Here is a 19,795-nt window from a genome sequence, read left to right as displayed (position 1 = left end):
ATCTAGACCGGGGGGAGGGGGTTGTCCTGGCTGCATCCCAGCTAGATGCTTGAGTGTGTGTGGGACAGAGACACATAGTTGGATCCCACCTACATGGGGGAAAAGGGGGTAGCTCCCTAGTGGAGTACGCTGTGACAATTCTCTAAATTTACTACCACCGGTCTGCTCTTCCCCACGCTGCTCAACCAAGTTCCCTTCCCAGCCCCACACAGTCTCTGCTGGTCATCAGGGGGACAGGACCACTCGCTGGTCTGCATCTGCTGGTGCTTTGTCAGGCCCACTAGCTCCAAGAAGCCCCTCAGGCCCTGGCAATGGCAGAGGGGTGTTGGTGTGAGTGACCTGGTGCTGAGTGAGGTTGGCCAATCTACCAAACCGCTTGCCACAGTCAGCACAGCTGTATGGCCGCTCCCCGGTGTGTGTGCGCTGGTGTCGTCTCAGGCTTGAGCTCTCTGCAAAGCTCTTGCCGCAGTCAGTGCATTGGAAAGGCCTCTCCCCGGTGTGTGTGCGCTGGTGCTTGGCCAGCGCATTGGTGTTGCTGAAGTTCTTGCTGCAAACATCACAGCGGTGTGGCGGCTCCCCGCTGTGTGTGTGTTGGTGTGTTCTCAAGTTTGAGCTCTCTGCAAAACTCTTGCCACAGTCAGCACAGTGATATGGCCGCTCCCCCGTGTGTATGCGCCGGTGTCTTCTCAGGATTGAGCTCTGTGCAAAGCACTTGCCGCAGTCAGCGCAGTGGTATGGCCGCTCCCCTGTGTGTGTGCGCTGGTGTATTCTCAGGTGTGACCTCTCTGCAAAGCCCTTGCTGCAGTCAGCACAGCGGTGCGGACGCTCCCCGGTGTGCGTGTGCTGATGAGTTCTCAGGTGTGAGCTTTGTGCAAAGCCCTTCCCGCAATCAGCACAGCGGTGTGGTCGCTCCCCGGTGTGCGTGTGCTGGTGTGTTCTCACATTTGAGCTCCATGCAAAGCCCTTCCCGCAGTCAGCACAGCAGTACAGCTGCTCTCCGGTGTGCGTACGCGGGTGTATTTTCAGGACTGAGGACTGGCTGAAGCTCCTGCCACAGCCAGACCATGTCCTCGTTCCTCCCAGGGTCTCGTGCCCTGCTGGAGAAAGCAGAGGCAATCCCGGTGTTAGCTCACGGTTAAGGATACAGGTTTGTCAAGGATGGGAAAATGTCACGGATGGAGTGATTTCCCCATTTCTCTGTATCTATTTTTTGGATGTGCGCCTCACCCTGCAATGGCAGCTCCTATCTGACAAGGCTGGACCGAACACCTTGTTCTGGGTACGGAGACCTGGCCTGCGGGGTTACAGTGCCGCTCAGATTTGCCCCCCACCCACGGTCATGATGTGGGGGAGGCGGGTCAAACTTCAGTGAATGGCCTTGCCCCCCAGATCTTCTCTAGTGTGCACCAACCACTCTGCATCAGGCTGGGGTTAGGGTTGCAGTGCTGGGGGGAAAGTGCTTCTTTGGGCAGCTGGTGCCCCTCCCTTTGTTAAACATCCTGGAGTCATCACAGTAAGTTTAGTGACCTGTGACTTTTAGTAAATTTACTGTAACTGCTCCGTAATTTTTTATACGAAATGCCGTGAGAAATCTGCAATCTGACTCAGGGTGGTTCTATCCTATGTTGCTTATGCAGCACCAAGCGCCTGCTCCCACGTGCGTCATGCGCCTCATGGGTCTTGTTTGATGCTTAAATTGTAGCTTGCCCAGGAAACAGGCAGCAGCTGGCACAACGGGGCCCTGATCCAGAACTAGGGGCTCTAACTGCTAACAAACAGGGTCTGGGTTTTGTTTTCACACTGATTTTGGTTTTACTTCAATCACAGGTTTTTATTTACACGTTTCTGGTTCTGCACTGGCTCCTGTTTTAACACAAGGCCTGTTCCCCAGTGTTTGCGCTGTTTAAACGATATTGGTTTGAAACTAGTTGAGGGGCTACAATCCCCTCACGTGGACGCAGTGAGACCGGTATAAAGCTGTTTAGCACAACGTAGTTTATTCCTGGGGGGAAGTCAGTCCCTTTCAACAAATTCCTTCTAAAGAAGTCATTCGCCCTCGGCCTCATGCTTCATTCTTTGTGCAAAACTAAAACTAAACTAAAATTCTCAAGGAGGGGAAGGGAAGGGAAAGGTTGAGGAGATGACAAGTCACTCAAGGCTTGTGTGATATAACCTGAAAACCATGTCTGTATTGTTTCAAAACCCAATCAGTGACACTGCTGACCTGGAAGGAGTTAATGGTTGCCACACAGCGGGCCTTTGATCTACAGGCTGCATTAAGGCTGAGGGCTGTGCTAAGCATTGACACTGAAGCAATGTAAGTGACAACGATTTCGTGCCACTGAGAGAGCAGGAGGAGAGGGGACGTGACAAAGGCCATTCCTCCACCCTCACACCCAGCCCATACACCAAGGTACTCCAAGTCATGCCCCACAGGATGATTTCGTCTGGCCTCCAAACACATCCGCTCATCCAACAGCAGCTGCCTGGAACGTGGGGCAGTTTTAGAGCATTACAATGAAACGCTGCAAGTGCCAGAGACCTTCTCTACAAAATGGCGTCCTCCGCGTGGCGTAACCTCGCACTCATCGTATGTGACTTACTCCTGGGGAGAATTCTGTGCTACTGCGCGCACGCATATTTAAGGCGCCCTGCAGATTTCTAATTTTTCATGCAGAAAAAAGCTTCTGCCAAAACGTTGCTGTAGTTCCGCCTTTTGCCCACCAAAGGGTGCTGTGGTGATAGAACAAAGTTGCAGCTCCCTGCAGCGAGGGAGTCAGGGGCTGTGGGGTGGCTTGTGGGGGGAAGGAAGGGGTCAGACAGGTGCCCATAAGGGCTAGTGGGGGAGAACAGACTGGGGCAGGGGCTGAATGGGAATGGAGGCACAGGGCCACAGGGGAAGGGAGGTGCAGAGACACATGGTGATGGGGGAGGTTTGCAGAGCTACATAGGGACAGAGGAGTGGCTGGGTGGGGGCATAGAGACATATGGCAATAGGGGCAGATGTGCCTAACTGAATGGGAGAGGCTAGGGGTCGGCCAGGGTTTGCATGGGGGAAGCTCCCTAACAAATCCCTCTCGCCCCCTCCCCCCAAAAGCCTGTTCCATACTTTTCCCACCTGTACACAACAACCCTCCAAGTTCACACCCAGGCTCCCCTCTCAGCAATTTACTTCTCTCTCCCTCAGCTCCTCCATTACCCCTGACTCCCCCAAGCTTTTGCACTGCTTCTGAATGGTGCGGGAAATACGGTTCTGTAGTGTAGTTTAAATGAATGATTACTCAGAGTTCTGTATTAATACCCCTAGTAAGAAATCTATTTGTCAAAAAACGTTTCCTGAATCTTTTATGTTGTTACAGACATACTTGCTTTGAGGTATTTTGAAATAAATAACCAAAAATAATTGAAACTGGTGTGATTATATTGTGTTATTCTGACAAATAAAATATGCAGAATTTTAAAATATTGTGTGCAGAACTTTAAATTTTTTGGCGCAGAATTCCACCAGGAGTAATGACTGATCCTGCTCTGCCCCGAGTCATTCCCAGCTTTCTCCTTGATTGCTAGGGACAAGTTTCTCCAGTCTGAGAGGTCACGTGAGAAATGAAGTGACAATGAGGGAGTGGGGTGGATGCTCCCTGGGTGGAGCCAGTGACTCAGGGATGCTCTCCCAGGCTGTGAGCAGGTTTTTGCCCCTGTCTGAACTATGTCTGGATCCAGGTGCCCAGGGCCATAGGACACCAGCACACACAGCTTGAGCCAGAAGGGGCAGCAGTATGAAGCCCATTTGAAAAATCTCGAGGGCACCCCTGCCTTGGTATGATTTTCTGAGGTGTGTGAAGCCTAAGAGAAAGTGTTGTGGTCTACGGACCAACAGACATCTCTTTCTACCCAGGTGCTTGTCTGACCCCCAAGTGCCAGTGATCCACTGACACACATAGATGAAGTTTATCCTCAGAGCTGCAATGCCCTTCCCATTACACACTTGAGGAACCTGAGGCATGGTGGAGCTGTAGTGACTCACTTCTAGAAATGAACCAAGATGTTTTCAATCCTACTACAATGTCCTACCCACTTGGTAATTGCAGCTCCCATATTCTCCCCCCACCACGGAGACCTCTCTCTTTCCCCCAGCATCCTCTGAAATCTCCCACCCCACATTGTCCCATATCACTATCCCACCCCTCTTCCAAGTTCATCACCTCCCCATCTCCAATCCATTTCTCTTTCACAGCTTTAGGGCCCCATCATTTTTAGGTCCCATTGTAGGTCACAGATAGCCAATGAGTAGGAAAGACAGGAAGTATGATAGTAAAACCCCCTGGCTTAACCAGATCTTCAATGACCTGAAACTCAAAACAGTCAGACAAGAAGTGGAAACTAGGTCAAATTACAAAGGATGAATATTAAAAAAACAAAACCCAACAAGCATGTAGGGACAAAATTAGAAAGGCCAAGGCAAAAAACTATATTAAAATAACTAGGGCTATAAAGGGGAACAAGAAAGCCTTTTACAAATATATGGGAAGCAAGAGGAAGACCATGGACAGGCTAGGCCCATTACTAAATGAGGAGGGAAAGACAATAAGAGAAAACGCAGCAATGGCCAAACAGTTAAATGCCTCTTTTGTTTCAGTTTTCACCAAAAAAGTTAGCATTGATCAGTCGACTAACATAGTGAACATCAGTGTCAAAGGGGTAGGATCTGAGCCTAAAATAGGAAAAGAAATAGTTATGAATTACTTAGACAAGTTAGATGCCTTCAATAAGGCAGGGCCTGATGAAATACATCCTAGAATACATAAGGATCTGGCTGAAGAGATCTCTGAGCCATTAGTGATTATCTCGGAGAACTTGTGGAGGATGGTAGAGACCCCCAAGGACTGGAAAAAGGCAAATATAGTAACCAGTTATAGAAAGGGGAATAAGGACAATTCGGGGAATTATAGACCAGTCATAGTAACTTCAAAACCTGGAAAAATAATGGAGCAAGTAATCAAACATTCTATTTGTGAGCACTTAGAAGAAAATAAAGTAATAAGTAAGAGACAATATGGATTTGTCGAGAACAAATTATGTGAAACCAACCTAATATCCTTCTTTGACAGGTAACAAGCCTTGTGGATAGGGAAGAAGCAGTAGATGTCACATCTCGACTTTAGATCCTGTCTTACCTGACCTTCTCATAAACAAACTAGAGAAATATAGCCTAGGCAAACCTACTATAAGGTGGGTGCACAACTGGTTGGAAAACCGCATTCAGAGAGTAGTTATGGTTCACAAATGAACTGAAAGGGCATCTTGAGTGGGATCCCACAGGGATCTGTCCTGGGTCCAGTTCTATTCCATATCTTCATAAATGATTTGGACAATAGCACAGAGAATACACTCAAAGTTTACAGATGATTCCAAGCTGGGAGGGGTTGCAAGTGCTTTAGAGGACAGGATTAGAATTCAAAAGGATGTTGACAAACTGGAGAAATGGTTGGCATTAAATAAGATGAAATTCAATAAGACCATATGCAAAGTACTACACTTAAATTAGAATAATCAGTTACACAAATACAGAATGGGAAATGACAGCCTAGGAAGGAGTACTGCAGAAAACCATATGGGGTTATAATGGATCACAAAATAAATATGAGTCAACATGGAATACTGTTGGGAAAAAAAGCAAATATCATTCTGGGATATATTAGCAGGAGTGTTGCAAGCAAGATGCGAGAAGTAATTCTTCCACTCTACTCAGCACTGGTAAGGCTTCAACTGGAGTAGTGTGTCCAGTTCTGGGCCCCACACTTCAGAAAGAATGTGGACAAATTGGAGAATATCAGAAGAGATCAACAAGAAGGTCAGGAAACCATGACGACCAATGACAAAAGATTGAAAAAATGGGGTTTGTTTAGTCTGGAGAAGAGAAGGGGGAGGGAGTGGGGGACAACTTCATAGAAGTCTTCAAGTACGTAAAAGGTTGTTACAAAGAAGTGGGTGATAAATTGTTCTCCTTATCCACTGAGGCCAGGACAAGATGTAAATGGGCTTAAATTGCAGCAAGGGAGATTTAGGTTAGATATTAGGAAAAACTTTGAAACTCTGAGGGTGGTTATCTAGGGAGGTTTGTGGAATCTCCATCATTGAAGGTTTTTAAGAAAAGGTTAGAAACACACCTGTCAGGGATGGTCTAGATAATACTTAGTCTTGTCTTAGTGCAGGAGACCGGACGAGATGACCTACGGAGGTCCCATCTACTCCCACATTTTTATGATTTCTATGATTCATAGATATCAAGGCCAGACAGGCTCATTGTGCCCATCCAGCCTGGCTTCCTGCCTATCCCAGCCAGAGAAACTCCCCCGCGATTCCTGCCTCTGGCCCAGTAACTCCTGGCTGGGTTAGAGCGGGGCTTTGAGGGAGAGACGCTCCCTCTCCACCAACAGACTCCCAGTGAGGGAGAATCCATTGCATCCTGAGGGGAGCTCTCCCAGTGGTTCATTCCCCTCCCAGATAAACACTGGCCCCTAATTTGTCTCTCTTCAGCTCCCAGCCAATGGATCTCGCTCTGCCTTTGCCTTCTACATCAAGGAGCGCTCTGCTAGCAGGTGTGTAAATCAGAAGGGATCGGATTATGATGACTCACCTGAGGAGGGGCTGTCAGGTCCTGAATTTTCCCTGGAGTCCTCGGCATCCCTGATCCAGAGCTCTGCCTCCCCTAACTCGAGCCGTTGGATTAAGTCCGGTGTGGAACCTGAATAGCCTGTTTGGGGAGAGAGAATCAGTTCTGGGGGCAGGGACTCATTTATAGGTTTGTGCAGCCCAGTGGACTACATCCACCCTGATTGAATTGGCCCTGTCAACACTGGTTCTCCACTTGCGGAGGAGTAACTCCCTGCTCTCCATGTGTCAGTATATAATGCCTGCATCTGTAACTTTCACTCTTTGCATCTGAAGAAGTGAGGTTTTTACCCACGAAAGCTTATGCCCAAATAAATCTGTTAGTCTTTAAGGTGCCACCAGACTCCTTGTTGTTTTTGTAGATACAGACTAACACAGCTCCCCCCTGATACTTGACACCATGTGTGTCACAGTAAGACAAGGATCTGGGTGTGTGATGGTGTGTGTGTTACAAGGGATCACACCCCAGACTGTGTATGGTGTGCAGGTATGAGTATTGCAGGAAGGCTGTGTGATGTTTTTTATACATCACACCCTGGCTGTGTAGTGTGCATGTGTTACAGAAGTTAACCCCTGGTTGTAATGTGCATGTGTTTCAGGAGCAGTGTGTATGTGTGTGTTACAGGAGCTCAGTCACACCTGGCTGTAGTGTGTGCTACATGTGTGTTTCATGAGGGTTGTGCAGTGTGTGTGTGTTACGTGTATGTTACAGGATCTCTCATCCATCTGTGTAACGTGTGTTTCAGAAGCTAACACCCATGTCCCTGCCCAGCGCCATGGGGAGAGCAGCTGCCCCGTACAGATGCCGTGTTCTGGCCTCAGTGCTGGCGCTGAAGGAGCTAGTACCCAGGCTGGCTGCCTCTGCCCACTGCCCTGCACACCACATGTACTGCCCGTCAGCCACAATAAATGGTCCAAAGTCAAACTCATCAAGGGCCCGCGGGACGTCGACCGCAGCTGACTCTTCCAGAAGCTCGCCATGCCCTGCGCTTGCTGTGAAAGGCATGGAGGGGAAGGAAGGGACGGATCCTGTGTGTGACCCAGCTCCAGTCGAGGTTGTGGTTACAGAGCCCTGCCAGCCCAGCCTTGACCAGTAGCACTGACCCTGGTGCCCCTAAGCCCAGCACCCCCTAACCTCTGTTAGCCCAAGGCCAGCACCGTCCCTGGCTGTCGAGGAGAGGATGCTGGTCTGTGGGGTAGTGTCTCCCCTTCTCATCCTTTCTGCACTGGACCTTTCTTCTGTCCCACAGAACCTCCCCTAAGGTGCCTGGGTCTCTGCCCGCCTCAAGCAGTTGCTTTGCATAAGAGGGGGGAAGCCCAGTCCCTGGGGTTCAGGTGGCCTAAGGTAAGAGCTAATGCTGGCTGAAAAGGGGAAGGGCGTTGGGACAGGTGGTGTGGGGCAGGGAGGGTCACCAGGGGCCTCAGGACTCCTGGGTCCCATCCCCAGCTTTGCAAGGGGGATAGTCAGAGTCAGGACACCTGGGTTCTATCCCTGGCTCTTGGAGAGGAGTGGAGGCTGGTGGGTTAAAGGAGTGGGAGCTGGGAGCCTGGACTGCCTTGGAATGGGATCCCAGCCATGTCTTCCTTGTGACTCTTCCTGCAGACCCAACCCTGATTTCAACCCCAACCTGGCCAACATCATCGAGCAGTGCGGGAGCAAGAGCATGCCCAAAGCATCCATTGAGGCGGCCATCAAGGGAGGGGTACGGAGCCGGGTCCCAGCAGCCCCAGCTCATGGGGCAGAGGGGCTCATGGGCTGTAGCCTTGCTGCATTCTCTTGGCCATACCCAGGGGCATTGGGAGCCTTGAATAAGGGAGCAAGGCTGGGGTTGTGGCTATGGGGCTGGGCTGGGCTACAGAATTCCTGGTGTCTATTCTTAGCTCTGCCACTTGCTGCCTCCGTGAGCTTGGGCAAATCACTTGGGTCATAGGGAATTGCCAGACTGGATCAGAGCAGAGGTGTGTCCACTCCAGTGTCCTGTTTCCAGCACCAGAGGCTGCAGAGGCAGGTGTAAGAATCCCGCAGTAGCGGATGTCGGGATAATCATCCTGCGCTAGTGTCACTGTGCTTCAGTGGGTCACACCTGAGAATACCAGATTCAGGACAAACTGCTGAGAAATCAGGCACAGACATGCCAAACCTGGTGGTTATTCCTCCACAAGATATACCAAACCAGTCAACTTTTGTCTCACCACAGTGGCTAACAGTCAGAACTGCAGCCTCCTTAGGTATCTCAGTCCTTGTTTCACCACCCACCCACTAGACTTAATGATGAGTGGTTATTTAAAACCAATGTCATCAAACAAAGAGTTCTTCTGATCCCAAAGGACCAGCCACATACCCAGGTTAATATATAGCTCAGATCTTGCCCAACAATCGCTGTTCCCAATCCTTTGGTATCTAATAGCTAAAGGTGTATGTATAAGCAACAAGAAAGAGGTGAGGGTTAAAACAGCTAAAGGAATCAAATACATACACACATTGCAAAGTTCTTGTGGCCGGTTTGAAGCAGTGATGGAATAAACTGCTGGCTTATTAAGTATCTGACGGCATCCAAAAGAATGGAAGGTCCCAAGTCCATTGGTTAGAAAGCTCCTTTTATTATAAGTCCATAGATCAGTGCAGGAAAGACGCAAAATGCAGATGTTTCTAGGGCTTTTTATAGCTTCTGCCAGGCCTAAGTGTTCCATGATTTTCTTATTTTAGTATTTTGCTAAATGTGCCAAATAAGTCAATAACCAGGTCTGCATTTTGTCTTGTACATGGGTGTATTGTCCAACTTTACATTGTTAGATTTACCTGACATTAGGCTGTGTGTGTGTTTTGTATAAAATACTGCTGAAAACAAGTATGATGTTCTGTGAGACTTAACTGTCAATAAAACTAACTTGAATGTATGCTTAAAGTAGATTATCTGTAAAATAATATGCAGTTTGGTTTGAGCGTATGCTTAATTGTTTTGAGAAAGAGAAGGGAAGGGTGCATGTTAAAGTGTAGAGAGGTCAGAAAACAACATTTATAACTCTGGTAAAAAGTGCAATCGACTCGAACACAAAATAGTTTAAACTAGCCCTACATTTTGTCTACATGGGGTGTATTGAACAATTGAACACCGTTAGATTTCTTTTAAGCTAGGCTGTGTGCGTATTCTGTATGAAATAATGCTGAAAAACAAATATGAATGTGTATGTGAGTGGGTGACATCTATAAAACTAGTTTGAATGTATGCTTATGGTGGTTTATAAGTTGGCTTGAATGAATGCTTATTCGTTTTGGGATGTAGGGTTGGGAGGGATTTGTGACTGGGGCTGTGTGCGCATGCTTTTGGGTTTTATTTTTTATTTTTAATTTCCAAAATGAACATTTACTGTGGTTCTCCTCTCCCGAGTCATGTGGGCCACAAACAGACAACTGAGACCGGCTGGACCCCTCCGGAGGGGAGAATTCCTGACTTCCCGTGCCACCGCATGTCCCTACTGTGGACTCCACTACGTTCTCCAACTTGACCTCTTTGTCCACGACTTTGTTCTCAGGCTCAAGTCCCCTGTCCACCGCCTGCAGCCCCACCGAAGTATCCACAGGGCTCTTGGCAGTGGAGGTGAGGTCGCCACCAAGGGTGGCATCCAGCTCCTCATTGAAGCGGTAGGTCTTCAGCACAGGACCAAAGTGGCGGTTTGCCTTCTGGTATGCCTGCCTCAGCTCAGCTGGGATCTTTGCTCAGCACTGCTGCCTCCCTCCAGCCCTGTAACTGGACTTTTAGTTCAGGTACCATTTAGAGCCCCGAAAACCAGACACCCGGAAACCCTAAATGGCACCCAGACACAAAAGCCGAAACCTGGACCCGTGGCAACCCTACTAGTCATACAATAGTACATATTGAGGAACAGGCCCCTTCTTTCATTTCATTAAAAGCTGGGGCATTCCTGGGTGGTCAGATCTCTCCTTGCCCAGTGTGGCAGTGACATGTGGGAGGTTGGGGGGCGGGGGGGCTGTTACTCTTTCATGCTGTACAAAGGGGTGTGTGAAGCCCAGTGTTTTCATTTAAAGGCACGGAAAGACATTACACACTGAAGACTGTTTTTAAAGGCATGTGGTTCAGTGGGCTGAGCTATGGACTGGCATCCAGGAGACCAGAGTTCCATTCCTAGCTCAGCCACTGGCCTGCTGACTGACCTTGGGTGAGGCTCTCTGTGCCTTGGTTTCCCCATCTGTAAAATGGGGATTGAGACACGAATTGGCTTTGTAAAGCACTTTGAGATGTACAGCTGGCCCCCATCTTTAAGTATTTCAATAGAATAATATATTTCAAGTACAACCAAATCAAACAACCCCCCTACCCCCAGTGTTGTGAGGCATTTTTTTCCTTCTCCAACCCCAAAACACAGGTCAGAGTGGGCTGTGTCAATCTAATCAAGGCGCTATTGTGTAAGCGGTGGGGCGATCAAAGCATCAGATAGACTTTCATGGAAGAGGAAAAAGCAGCCGCTGCCCTAGAGGGATGAAGCCCACGCGGTGCAGGCGGCTACTGCTGCCTTCAGCCCACCTTTGCACAGAAAGTATCTGGTGCAATGGCTGCTCCCCTGCAAGAGGCATTGTGCTGTTTGACTCTCCTCTGAGAACATCCACAACCATTTCCCCCTGTGCATAAGCTGTTTTTACAACAGAGAATTCATCTCTTCATTGCAGTGTGAACTGTCAGGGTGCGGGGGTTAGAGATGGCAACTTAAAGCACTTCTTCACAGGCACATGGCAAAACAACAACAAACTTCCTTCCCTACTTTTAACCATGCATGTACAATTTATAACTTCCGAAGCATCCTGGTGGATTCTTCATCTCTGGCCATTTTTAAAATCAAGATTGGATTTAAAAACAAACAAACAAACAAAAGCTCTGCTCTAGTTCAAACGGGCATTAACTCAGGGAAGTTCTTTGGCCTGCGTTGTATAGGAGCTCAGGTTGAATGTGGTCTCCTGCATAAGTCTGGGGAAATTGTGCACCACTGCACAGATGCAGAATTCATGTTCCCCACAGATTTTCTTTTTAGTTGGCAGAAAATACATTTTGCCAGCGAGGTGCTGCAGTTACACCTTTTTCCCCACCAGGAGCTGTTGTGGTGCCAGAACAGAAGGCAGCCAGCTCAGAGCCATAGCAGAAGCGGCAATATGGGGGGGGGGATAGACAGAGCAGGGCATATAGGGCTGCTGCGGGAATCACACAGGCTGGGGTTCAGAAGGGCTAGTGGGGAGGAAGACTGGGATGGGGTCTAAGTGGGAGTGGGGGTGCAGGACCACACAGGGGCAGGGAGGTGCATGGGGGCGGGGGTGGCTGAGTGGGGGTGCAGGGTCACACAGGGATGGGGGGAGGAGAGTGCAGGGGGACACAGGGACAGGGCAGATGTGCCTAAGTGAATGGGAGAGGCTAGCGGGTCAGCCAGAGAAGCATGGGGGAGGCTCCCCAACTCGCTAACAATCCCCCCCCCAAAATCTGTTACATACTTCTCCCACCCACACCCAACAACCCTCCTGCTTCACGCCCAGGCTAGTTCCAGCAATTACTTCCTTCTCCCTCAGCTCCTCTGTTACCCCTGACTCCCCCAAGCCTTTGTACTGCTGCTGAGGGGTGCAGGAAATATGTTTCTGTATTGTAGTTTACATGAATTCTTACTCAAAGTTCTGTATTAATAGCCTAGTAAAGAATCTATTTGTCAAAAAACACTTCTTGAATCTTTTTTGTTGTCTGCATTGTTACAGACATACTTGCCGACAGGTATTTTGAAATAAATTAACAAAATAATTGAAATTAGTGTGATTATATTGTGTTATTTTGACAAATAAAATATGCAGAATTTTAAAATATTGTTCGCAGAATTTTTAGGCGCAGAATTTCCCCAAGAGTAATGGGAAACTCTCTCTGTGCGCCTGCCAGTCATACAGTTCATCCGGCCCCATGGTCAGTTAGGCCCTAGAACACTTTGATTGGTTGCACTTCACATTGGCTTCTCCACCTGCCATGTGAAAGCATCAGCTTTTCTAATAGCAAACAAACACCTGGTTAGACAGACCTTTGTTACACATTAGGTACGTAGTTCTTCTTCATCACATTTCTATTTAAAGTAGATGACATGAGCAGTTCCTAAGTCTTCTTCCAATCACACACACTGGGCTGTCCTGCCCCACCCCTCAGCGCAATCTATGCTGAGAGAGGACTGCAAATCCCACCTCTAGATGTCACCCAAGAGTCACCCACTGGCTGGAATGGAGCTACCCTGTTTCCCCGAAAATAAGACATCCTCCGAAAATAAGGCCTACTTACAGTTTTGCCTCTCGTTGTAATATAAGGCATCCCCCCGATAATAAGACCTCCCCGATAATAAGGCATCCACCGATAATAAGGCATTTTTCATTTCTGAAAAATAAGACATCCCCTGAAAATAAGACCTAGCGCATCTTTGGGAGCAAAAATTAATATAAGACACTGTCTTATTTTCGGGGAAACAGGGTAGCTGTGGGGGGAAGTTCCTGGCTGGGTCCAATCTAGATGGGGGGAGGGAGAGGGGGTTATCCTGGCTGCATCCCAGCGAGATGAGTGAGTGTGGGACAGAAAGAGAGACCTGGCTGGATCCCATCTACATGAGGGGGAGAGCTCCCTAATGCAGTAGGCTGTGACCATCTGCTCTAAATTCCCTCCACCGGTCTGCTCTTCCCCACACTTGCTCAGCCCAGTTCCCTTCCCTGTCCCCCCCCAGACTCTCTGCTGGGCATCATGGGGACAGGACCACTCCCTAGTCTGCATCTGCTGGTGCTGTGTCAGGCCCACTGGCTGCCAGAATCCCCTCAGGCCTTTGGCGGTGGCAGAGAGGCACTGGTGTGCGTGACCGGGTGCTGGGTGAGGTTGGCCAATCTAGCAAAGTGCTTGCCCCAGTCAGCACAGCTGTATTGCTGCTCTCAGCTGTGAATGAACCAGTGTGGTAGCAAGGAGGAGGCCCGTGCAAAGCTCTTGCTGCAGCCAGCACATCGGAATGTCCTCCCCGCAGTGTGCGTGCACTGGTTCTTGGATTGGTTTTTTTGACGTTCTTACCAGAATCATCACAGTGGTGCGGCAGCTGCCCGGTGTGTGCGCTGGTGTGTTCTCAGGGTTGAGTACTGTGCAAAGTCCTTGCCGCTGTCAGCACAGCGATACGGCCGCTCCCCGGTGTGCGTGCGCTGGTGTGATCTCAGGTTTGACCTCTCTGCAAAGCCCATCCCGCAGTCAGCACAGCGATGCGGCCGCTCCCCAGTGTGCGTGCGCTGGTGTCTGTTCAGCTGTGAGCGCCCTGCAAAGCCTTTCCCACAGTCAGCACAGCAGTACGGCTGCTCCCCGGTGTGTGTGCGCTGGTGCAGTGTCAGTGTGGAGGCACAGCGGAATCCCTTACCACAGTGGGCACAACGGTGCGGCCACTCCCCAGTGTGTGTGCGCTGGTGTTTCCTCAGGCTTGAGCTCTCTGCAAAGCCCTTGTCACAGTCGGCACAGTGGTATGGCCGCTCCCTGGTGTGTGCGCGCTGGTGTGCTCTCAGGCTTGAGCTCTGTGCAAAGCCCTTGTCGCAGTCAGCACACTGGTACGGCCGTTCCCCGGTGTGCGTGCGCTGATGTATTCTCAGCTTTGAGCTCTCTGCAAAGCCCTTGTCACAGTCAGCACAGCGATGCGGCCGCTCCCCAGTGTGCGCGCGCTGGTGTGTTCTCAGGTGTGAGCTCCGCGCAAAGGTCTTGCCTCAGTCAGCACAGCGATGCGGCTGCTCCCCAGTGTGCGTGCGCTGGTGTCTTCTCAGCTCTGAACGCCATGCAAAGCCCTTGCCGCAGTCAGCACAGAGATGCGGCCGCTCCCTGGTGTGCGTGCGCTGGTGCTGGGTCAGTGTGGAGGCACTGTAGAATCCCTTAGCACAGTGGGCACAGCGGTACGGCCGCTCCCCAGAGTGCATGCGCTGGTGTATTCTCAGGCTTGAGCTCTCTGCAAAGTCCTTGCCGCAGTCAGCACAGCGATGTGGCCGCTCCCCTGTGTGCGTGCACTGGTGTGTTCTCAGCTTTGAGCTCTCTGCAAAGGCCTTGCCGCAGTCAGCACAGCGATGTGGCCGCTCCCCTGTGTGCGTGTGCTGGTGTATTCTCAGCTTTGAGCTCTCTGCAAAGCCCTTTCCGCAGTCAGCACAGCGAAGCGGCCACTCCCCAGTGTGCGTGCGCTGGTGTCTTCTCAGCTGTGAACTCCATGCAAAGGCCTTGCCGCAGTCAGAACAGTGGTGCAGCCACTCCCTGGTGTGCGTGCGCTGGTGCTGGTTCAGCGCAGAGCGGTTGCTGAACCTCTTGTCGCAGTCAATGCAGTGGTGGAAACACCGGTCCATGGGCAGTCTCTGGTGTGTAGCAAGGTCTAGTCTCTGGCTGAGTTTACCCCGGGGATGGACTGCATCCTGTGCATGGATCCCTCTATGGGATGTGGAATCTTGCCTCCCTGCCGGGCTTTCCCCACATTCAGACTGTGTCTGCGTTCCCCCCAGGATCCCGAGCCCTGCTGGAGAGAGCTCACCGTTAAGGCTACAGGTTTGTCAAGGATGGAAAATGTCACGGATGGAGCGATTTCCCCATTTGTCCATGACTGTTTTTTGGATGGGTGCCTCACCCTGCAATGGCGGCTCCTGTCTCACAGGGTTGGATCCAAAGCCTCTCTCTGGGTACTGAGACCTGGTCTGCACGGGTACAGCACCACTCAGATTTGCCCCTGCTCCCAGTGATAATGGTAGGGGAAGGAGGCCAAACTTCAGTGAATGGCCTTGCCACCCAGATCCTCTCTAGCCCGCACCAGCCCCTCTGCACCAGGCTGGGGTCAGGATTGCAGCACTGGGAGAAGTGCTGGGCAGATACCCCATGGGCAGGGCGAGGAGGAGGGCAGGTTTTGTTAACAATCAGGGAGCAGTCACAGGAAGTTTATTGATCTGTGACTTTTACTAAATTTTCTGTAATTGCCCTGTAATTTTTTATACAAAATGCCATGACAAATCTGCAGCCTGACTCAGGGTGGTTCCATCTTATGTTGTTTGTGCAGCGCCTAGGGAGGGGCTGGCAGACATGTGGAGTGAGCAGGCAGACACCGCTCAGCTCTGCTGTGCTGCTGGGGCCCTGGGCCATCGTAAGTTGCCTGGGGTGGGAGGGGGCGGGGGCGGTAGGTGGGGCTAAGAGAGAGAGACCCGGCCCCAAAACTTCTGGAACCCCGCAAGCCACATTGGGGAGGTTCGCAGGCAGCAGAGTTTGAGACCCCTGACCGAGAAGGAAATAAAGTAGTAAGTAACAGTCAGCATGGATTTGTCAAGAACAAATTATGTCTAAACAACCTAATATCCTTATGGACGATTCAAAGTCGGTTGGGGTTGCAAGCGCGTTAGAGGAGAGGATTAGAATGTAAAGTGATCTTGATAAACTGGAGAAATGGTCAGAATTGAAATGACTGCTTAGGAAGGAGTACTGCAGAAAACCATCTGGGATTATAGTGGATCACAAATTAAATGAGTCAATGTAATACTGTTGAAAAGAAAAAAAGCAAATACACCTCTACCCCAATATAACGCTGTCCTCGGGAGCCAAAAAAAAAAAATCTTACCACGTTATAGGTGAAACCGCGTTATATTGAACTTGCTTTGATCCGCCGGAGCGCTGCTTTACCGCATTATATCTGAATTTGTGTTTTATCGGGTCGGGTTATATCAGGGTAGAGGTGTATCATTCTGGGATGTATTAGCAGGAGTGTTGCAAACAAGATGTGAGAAGTAATTCTTTTACTCTTCTCAGCACTGGTAAGGTCTCAAGTGGACTACTGTGTCCAGATCTGGGCCCCGCACATCAGAAACGATGTAGACAAACTGGACAGGGTCAGAGTAGAGCAATGAGAATGATTAAAGATCTAGAAAACATGACCTACGAGGAAAGATTGGATTTGTTTAGTCTGTTGAAGGAAAGACTTAGGTGAGCTTGATAACAGTTTTCAAGTACGTAAAAGGTTGTTACAAAGTACAGGGTGATAAATTGTTCACCTTATCCATGGAGGCCAGGAGAAGTAGTATGGGCTTAAATTGCAGCAAGGGAGATTTAGGTTAGATATTAGGAAAAAACTTCCAAATTCTAAGTGTAGTTAAGCACTGGAACAAATTACCTGGGATGGTTGTGGAATCTCCATCATGGGATGCTTTTAAGAGCAGGTTAGACAGACACCAGTCAGTCATGGACTAGATAACACTTAGTCCTGTCTCAGTGCAGGGGACTGGACTAGATGACCTACTGAGGTCCCTTCTAGTCCCACATGTCTATGATTTCTAGGATTCATAGATATCAAAGCCAGACAGGCTCATTGTGCCCATCCAGCCTGGCTTCCTGCCTAACCCAGCCAGAGAAACTCCCCCAGTGATTCCTGCCTCCAGCCCAGTAACTCCTTCCCCTCCAAAATAAATACTGGTCTCTAATTCCCAGCCTCCATTTGTCCCCTTCAGTTCCCAGCCAATGAATCTCACTCTACCTTTGCCTTCTACATTAAGGAGCCATCCACTAGCAGGTGAGCAAATCAGAAGGGATTGGATTATTATGACTCACCTCGGGATGGGCTCTCAGGCCCTGAGGTTTGCCTGGAGTCCTCAGCATCCTGGATCCAGAGCTCTGTCTCCCCTACCTCGATCTGGTGGATTAAGTCCGGAGTGGAACCTGAATAGCCTGTTTGGGGGGAATTAATCAGTTTTCTTACTAAAGTTTTGGGGGTAGGGACTCATTTCTATGTTAGTGCAACCCAGCACAATAGGGTTCCGATCTCGGTCAATGTTTGTCTGTGCAGCACTGGGTGCGACAAGGCCCCAATCTCGGACACTACTTGAGAGGAAAGCGCAGGAGATCCCAAGCAGAAGAATAATGAAATAAACCTTCCTTAGAGGAGATTTCGTCCTGTCTCCCGCCAGGCAAGTTCAGTTGACACTCTGAAGCAGCAATGTCTATGACCCTTCTCAATTTGCTTTGGGGCTGAGTCATGGCAGGTGTTACTGTTATACAGACCTATCATTTTTTTGCTTAAGGTGCAAGAATTGTTGAAAATGTACAGTAACGATTATGATATTCATTCTTTTTGGGGCAGTGGGGAGCTGTTTTCTTCCTGCCTTATTAGTCTTATTTGTTCATGTGTTGTTTGCAACCAGCCCTGCGCCAGGACTGAGGTAGGTAAACAAGTTACACTAAGATTAGCCCCAGGCTCTGTAGCCCTGATCTCTTCATTAACAGGAAGCCGAACTGAAAGAGGCTGACATTTGCAACTACTTGGGCATGTGGTGGCACATGGAAGGTGAGGCAACAAGGGAACCCAGACATTTCACAGCTGTGAGTAAAGATAAAATAAGTCCTTACCCAAGGAAACAAGGACCCGATAATTCCTCAGCATCTGGTCCTGGTACAACTGTTTCTGTGGCTGGGATAAGAGCTCCCACTCCTCCCGGGTGAAATACAGAGCGACGTCCTCGAACGCCACCTGGAGCTGCTGGCACAAGCGTTACACACTCAGCACCTTCCGCTCCAGCCCCCAGCCCGGAGTCTCAGCAGGGGACGCGGTTTCTAGGGGAGCGACTCCCAGGGACCCCCCAGCCCAGCAACTGTGACCCAGGGAGACTCCCCCCCCAGCTCCCCCAAGGACTCGGGGCCCCAAATCCCAGGGCCGGGAACAGGCTCCTCCCCCCCCGGCCGGAGTCCCGCCTCCGCCCCAGGCCTGTGCTCAGCCCCGCTCCCGCCCCGGCTCAGGCGCCTCCGGGCTCCTCTGCCCGGCCGGGGCCTCGCTCAGGGGAAGGGGCCGCGCCCGGCTCCGCGTGTCCGCCCGGCCAGGGCCCCCCGCCCCGGGGCCCCAGAGCCGCTCCCCAGCCCCAGCGCTCCGGCTGCTGCAGCCCCCAGCCCCGGGGTCACTAGCGCGGGAGGGACCCGGGTCCCGGCCCCCCTCGGCCCCCAGCCGGGACCAGCCAGTGCCCGGCCGGGGAGTCCCCGCCCTGCGTCCTACCTGCGCCGGCCCCGCAGCAGCCATCGCCGGGCTTGGCCCCGGCCCCGGCCCCGGCCGCTTCCTCCGGGCAGCGACTTCCCGCCCGTGGCTGGTGCCTCCCTGGGGCCGCCTCCAGCCCGCTCCCCGCCCTGGGACTGCAGCCGGTACCCGCCTGCGCACTGGCCGGGCTGGGCTGACCCGGGAAGGTCCCGCTCCTGGGGGGCTGTGGGACGCGCCGGCTCTAAGGACCCCGCACCTGCGCTGCCAGCTCCAGTGCAGGGACCTACCCATGTGGTATTGATAACGGCTCCCCTTAGGAATGTGCTCCTGGTAACAGTTACTGATACGTAATCGATTGTAAGCAACTGCTCTTGTAGAAAACAGCTACCTGATGTAGCAAATGTCTACAGGTAGTAGTTTCTTGCACCATAGTGTGTGTGAAATTGCTCCTTGTGAAAATGTGCTATGTGTAGCAGTTATTGATACGTGTAGGTTGTAAGAAACTGCTGTTGTAATAAACTGCTACTCGATGTAGCAATCGAGATCTCCCTTGCTGCAATGTAACCCCATTGCTTCTTGTCCTCTCCTCAGAGGTTAAGAAGAACAATTCTTCTCCCTCTTCCTTGTAATAACCTTTTACATACTGGCTGTAGCCCACGAAAGCTTATGCTGAAATAAATGTGTTAGTCTCTAAGGTGCCACGAGTTCTCCTGTTCCTTTTGCAGATACGGACTAACACAGCTGCTACTCCGATACTTGAAAACTGTTATCATGTTTCAATCTTCCCTCATAGGTCATGTTTTCTAGACCTTTAATCTTGTAACAGTACTCCAGCTGAGGCCTAATCAGCGCAGAGTAGAGCGGAAAAGTTACATCTCGTGTCTTGCTCACAACACTCCTGCTAATACATCCCAGATTGATGTTCAGTTGTTTTGCAGCAGCGTTAGACTGTTCACTCATATTCAGCTTGTGATCCACTATGACCCCCAGATCCCTTTCTGCAGTACTCCTTCCTAGGCAGTCATTTCCTATTTTGTATGTGTGCAGCTCATTGTTCCTTCCTAAGTGGAGTACTTTGCATTTGTCCTTATTGAATTTCAACCTGTTT

General features: G+C 50.4%; 1 protein-coding gene across 1 annotated transcript; it reads right to left on the bottom strand.

Annotated features, from left to right (window-relative positions):
- Positions 1-213: 213 nt before the first annotated feature.
- On the bottom strand, positions 214-15,043 carry LOC128836142 (zinc finger protein 814-like). Its single transcript, XM_054026158.1, is given in 2 exon segments — positions 214-902; positions 13,852-15,043. Coding segments are annotated over 2 exon segments (1,869 nt in total). The 3' UTR covers positions 214-225.
- Between the last annotated feature and the right edge of the window lie 4,752 nt (positions 15,044-19,795).

The sequence above is a fragment of the Malaclemys terrapin genome, chromosome 4 (assembly GCF_027887155.1).
Source record: "Malaclemys terrapin pileata isolate rMalTer1 chromosome 4, rMalTer1.hap1, whole genome shotgun sequence".
Lineage (NCBI taxonomy): Eukaryota > Metazoa > Chordata > Testudines > Emydidae > Malaclemys > Malaclemys terrapin.
The sequence above is the reverse complement of the archived record's forward strand: the minus strand, read 5'-3'. Positions and strand labels throughout refer to the sequence as shown.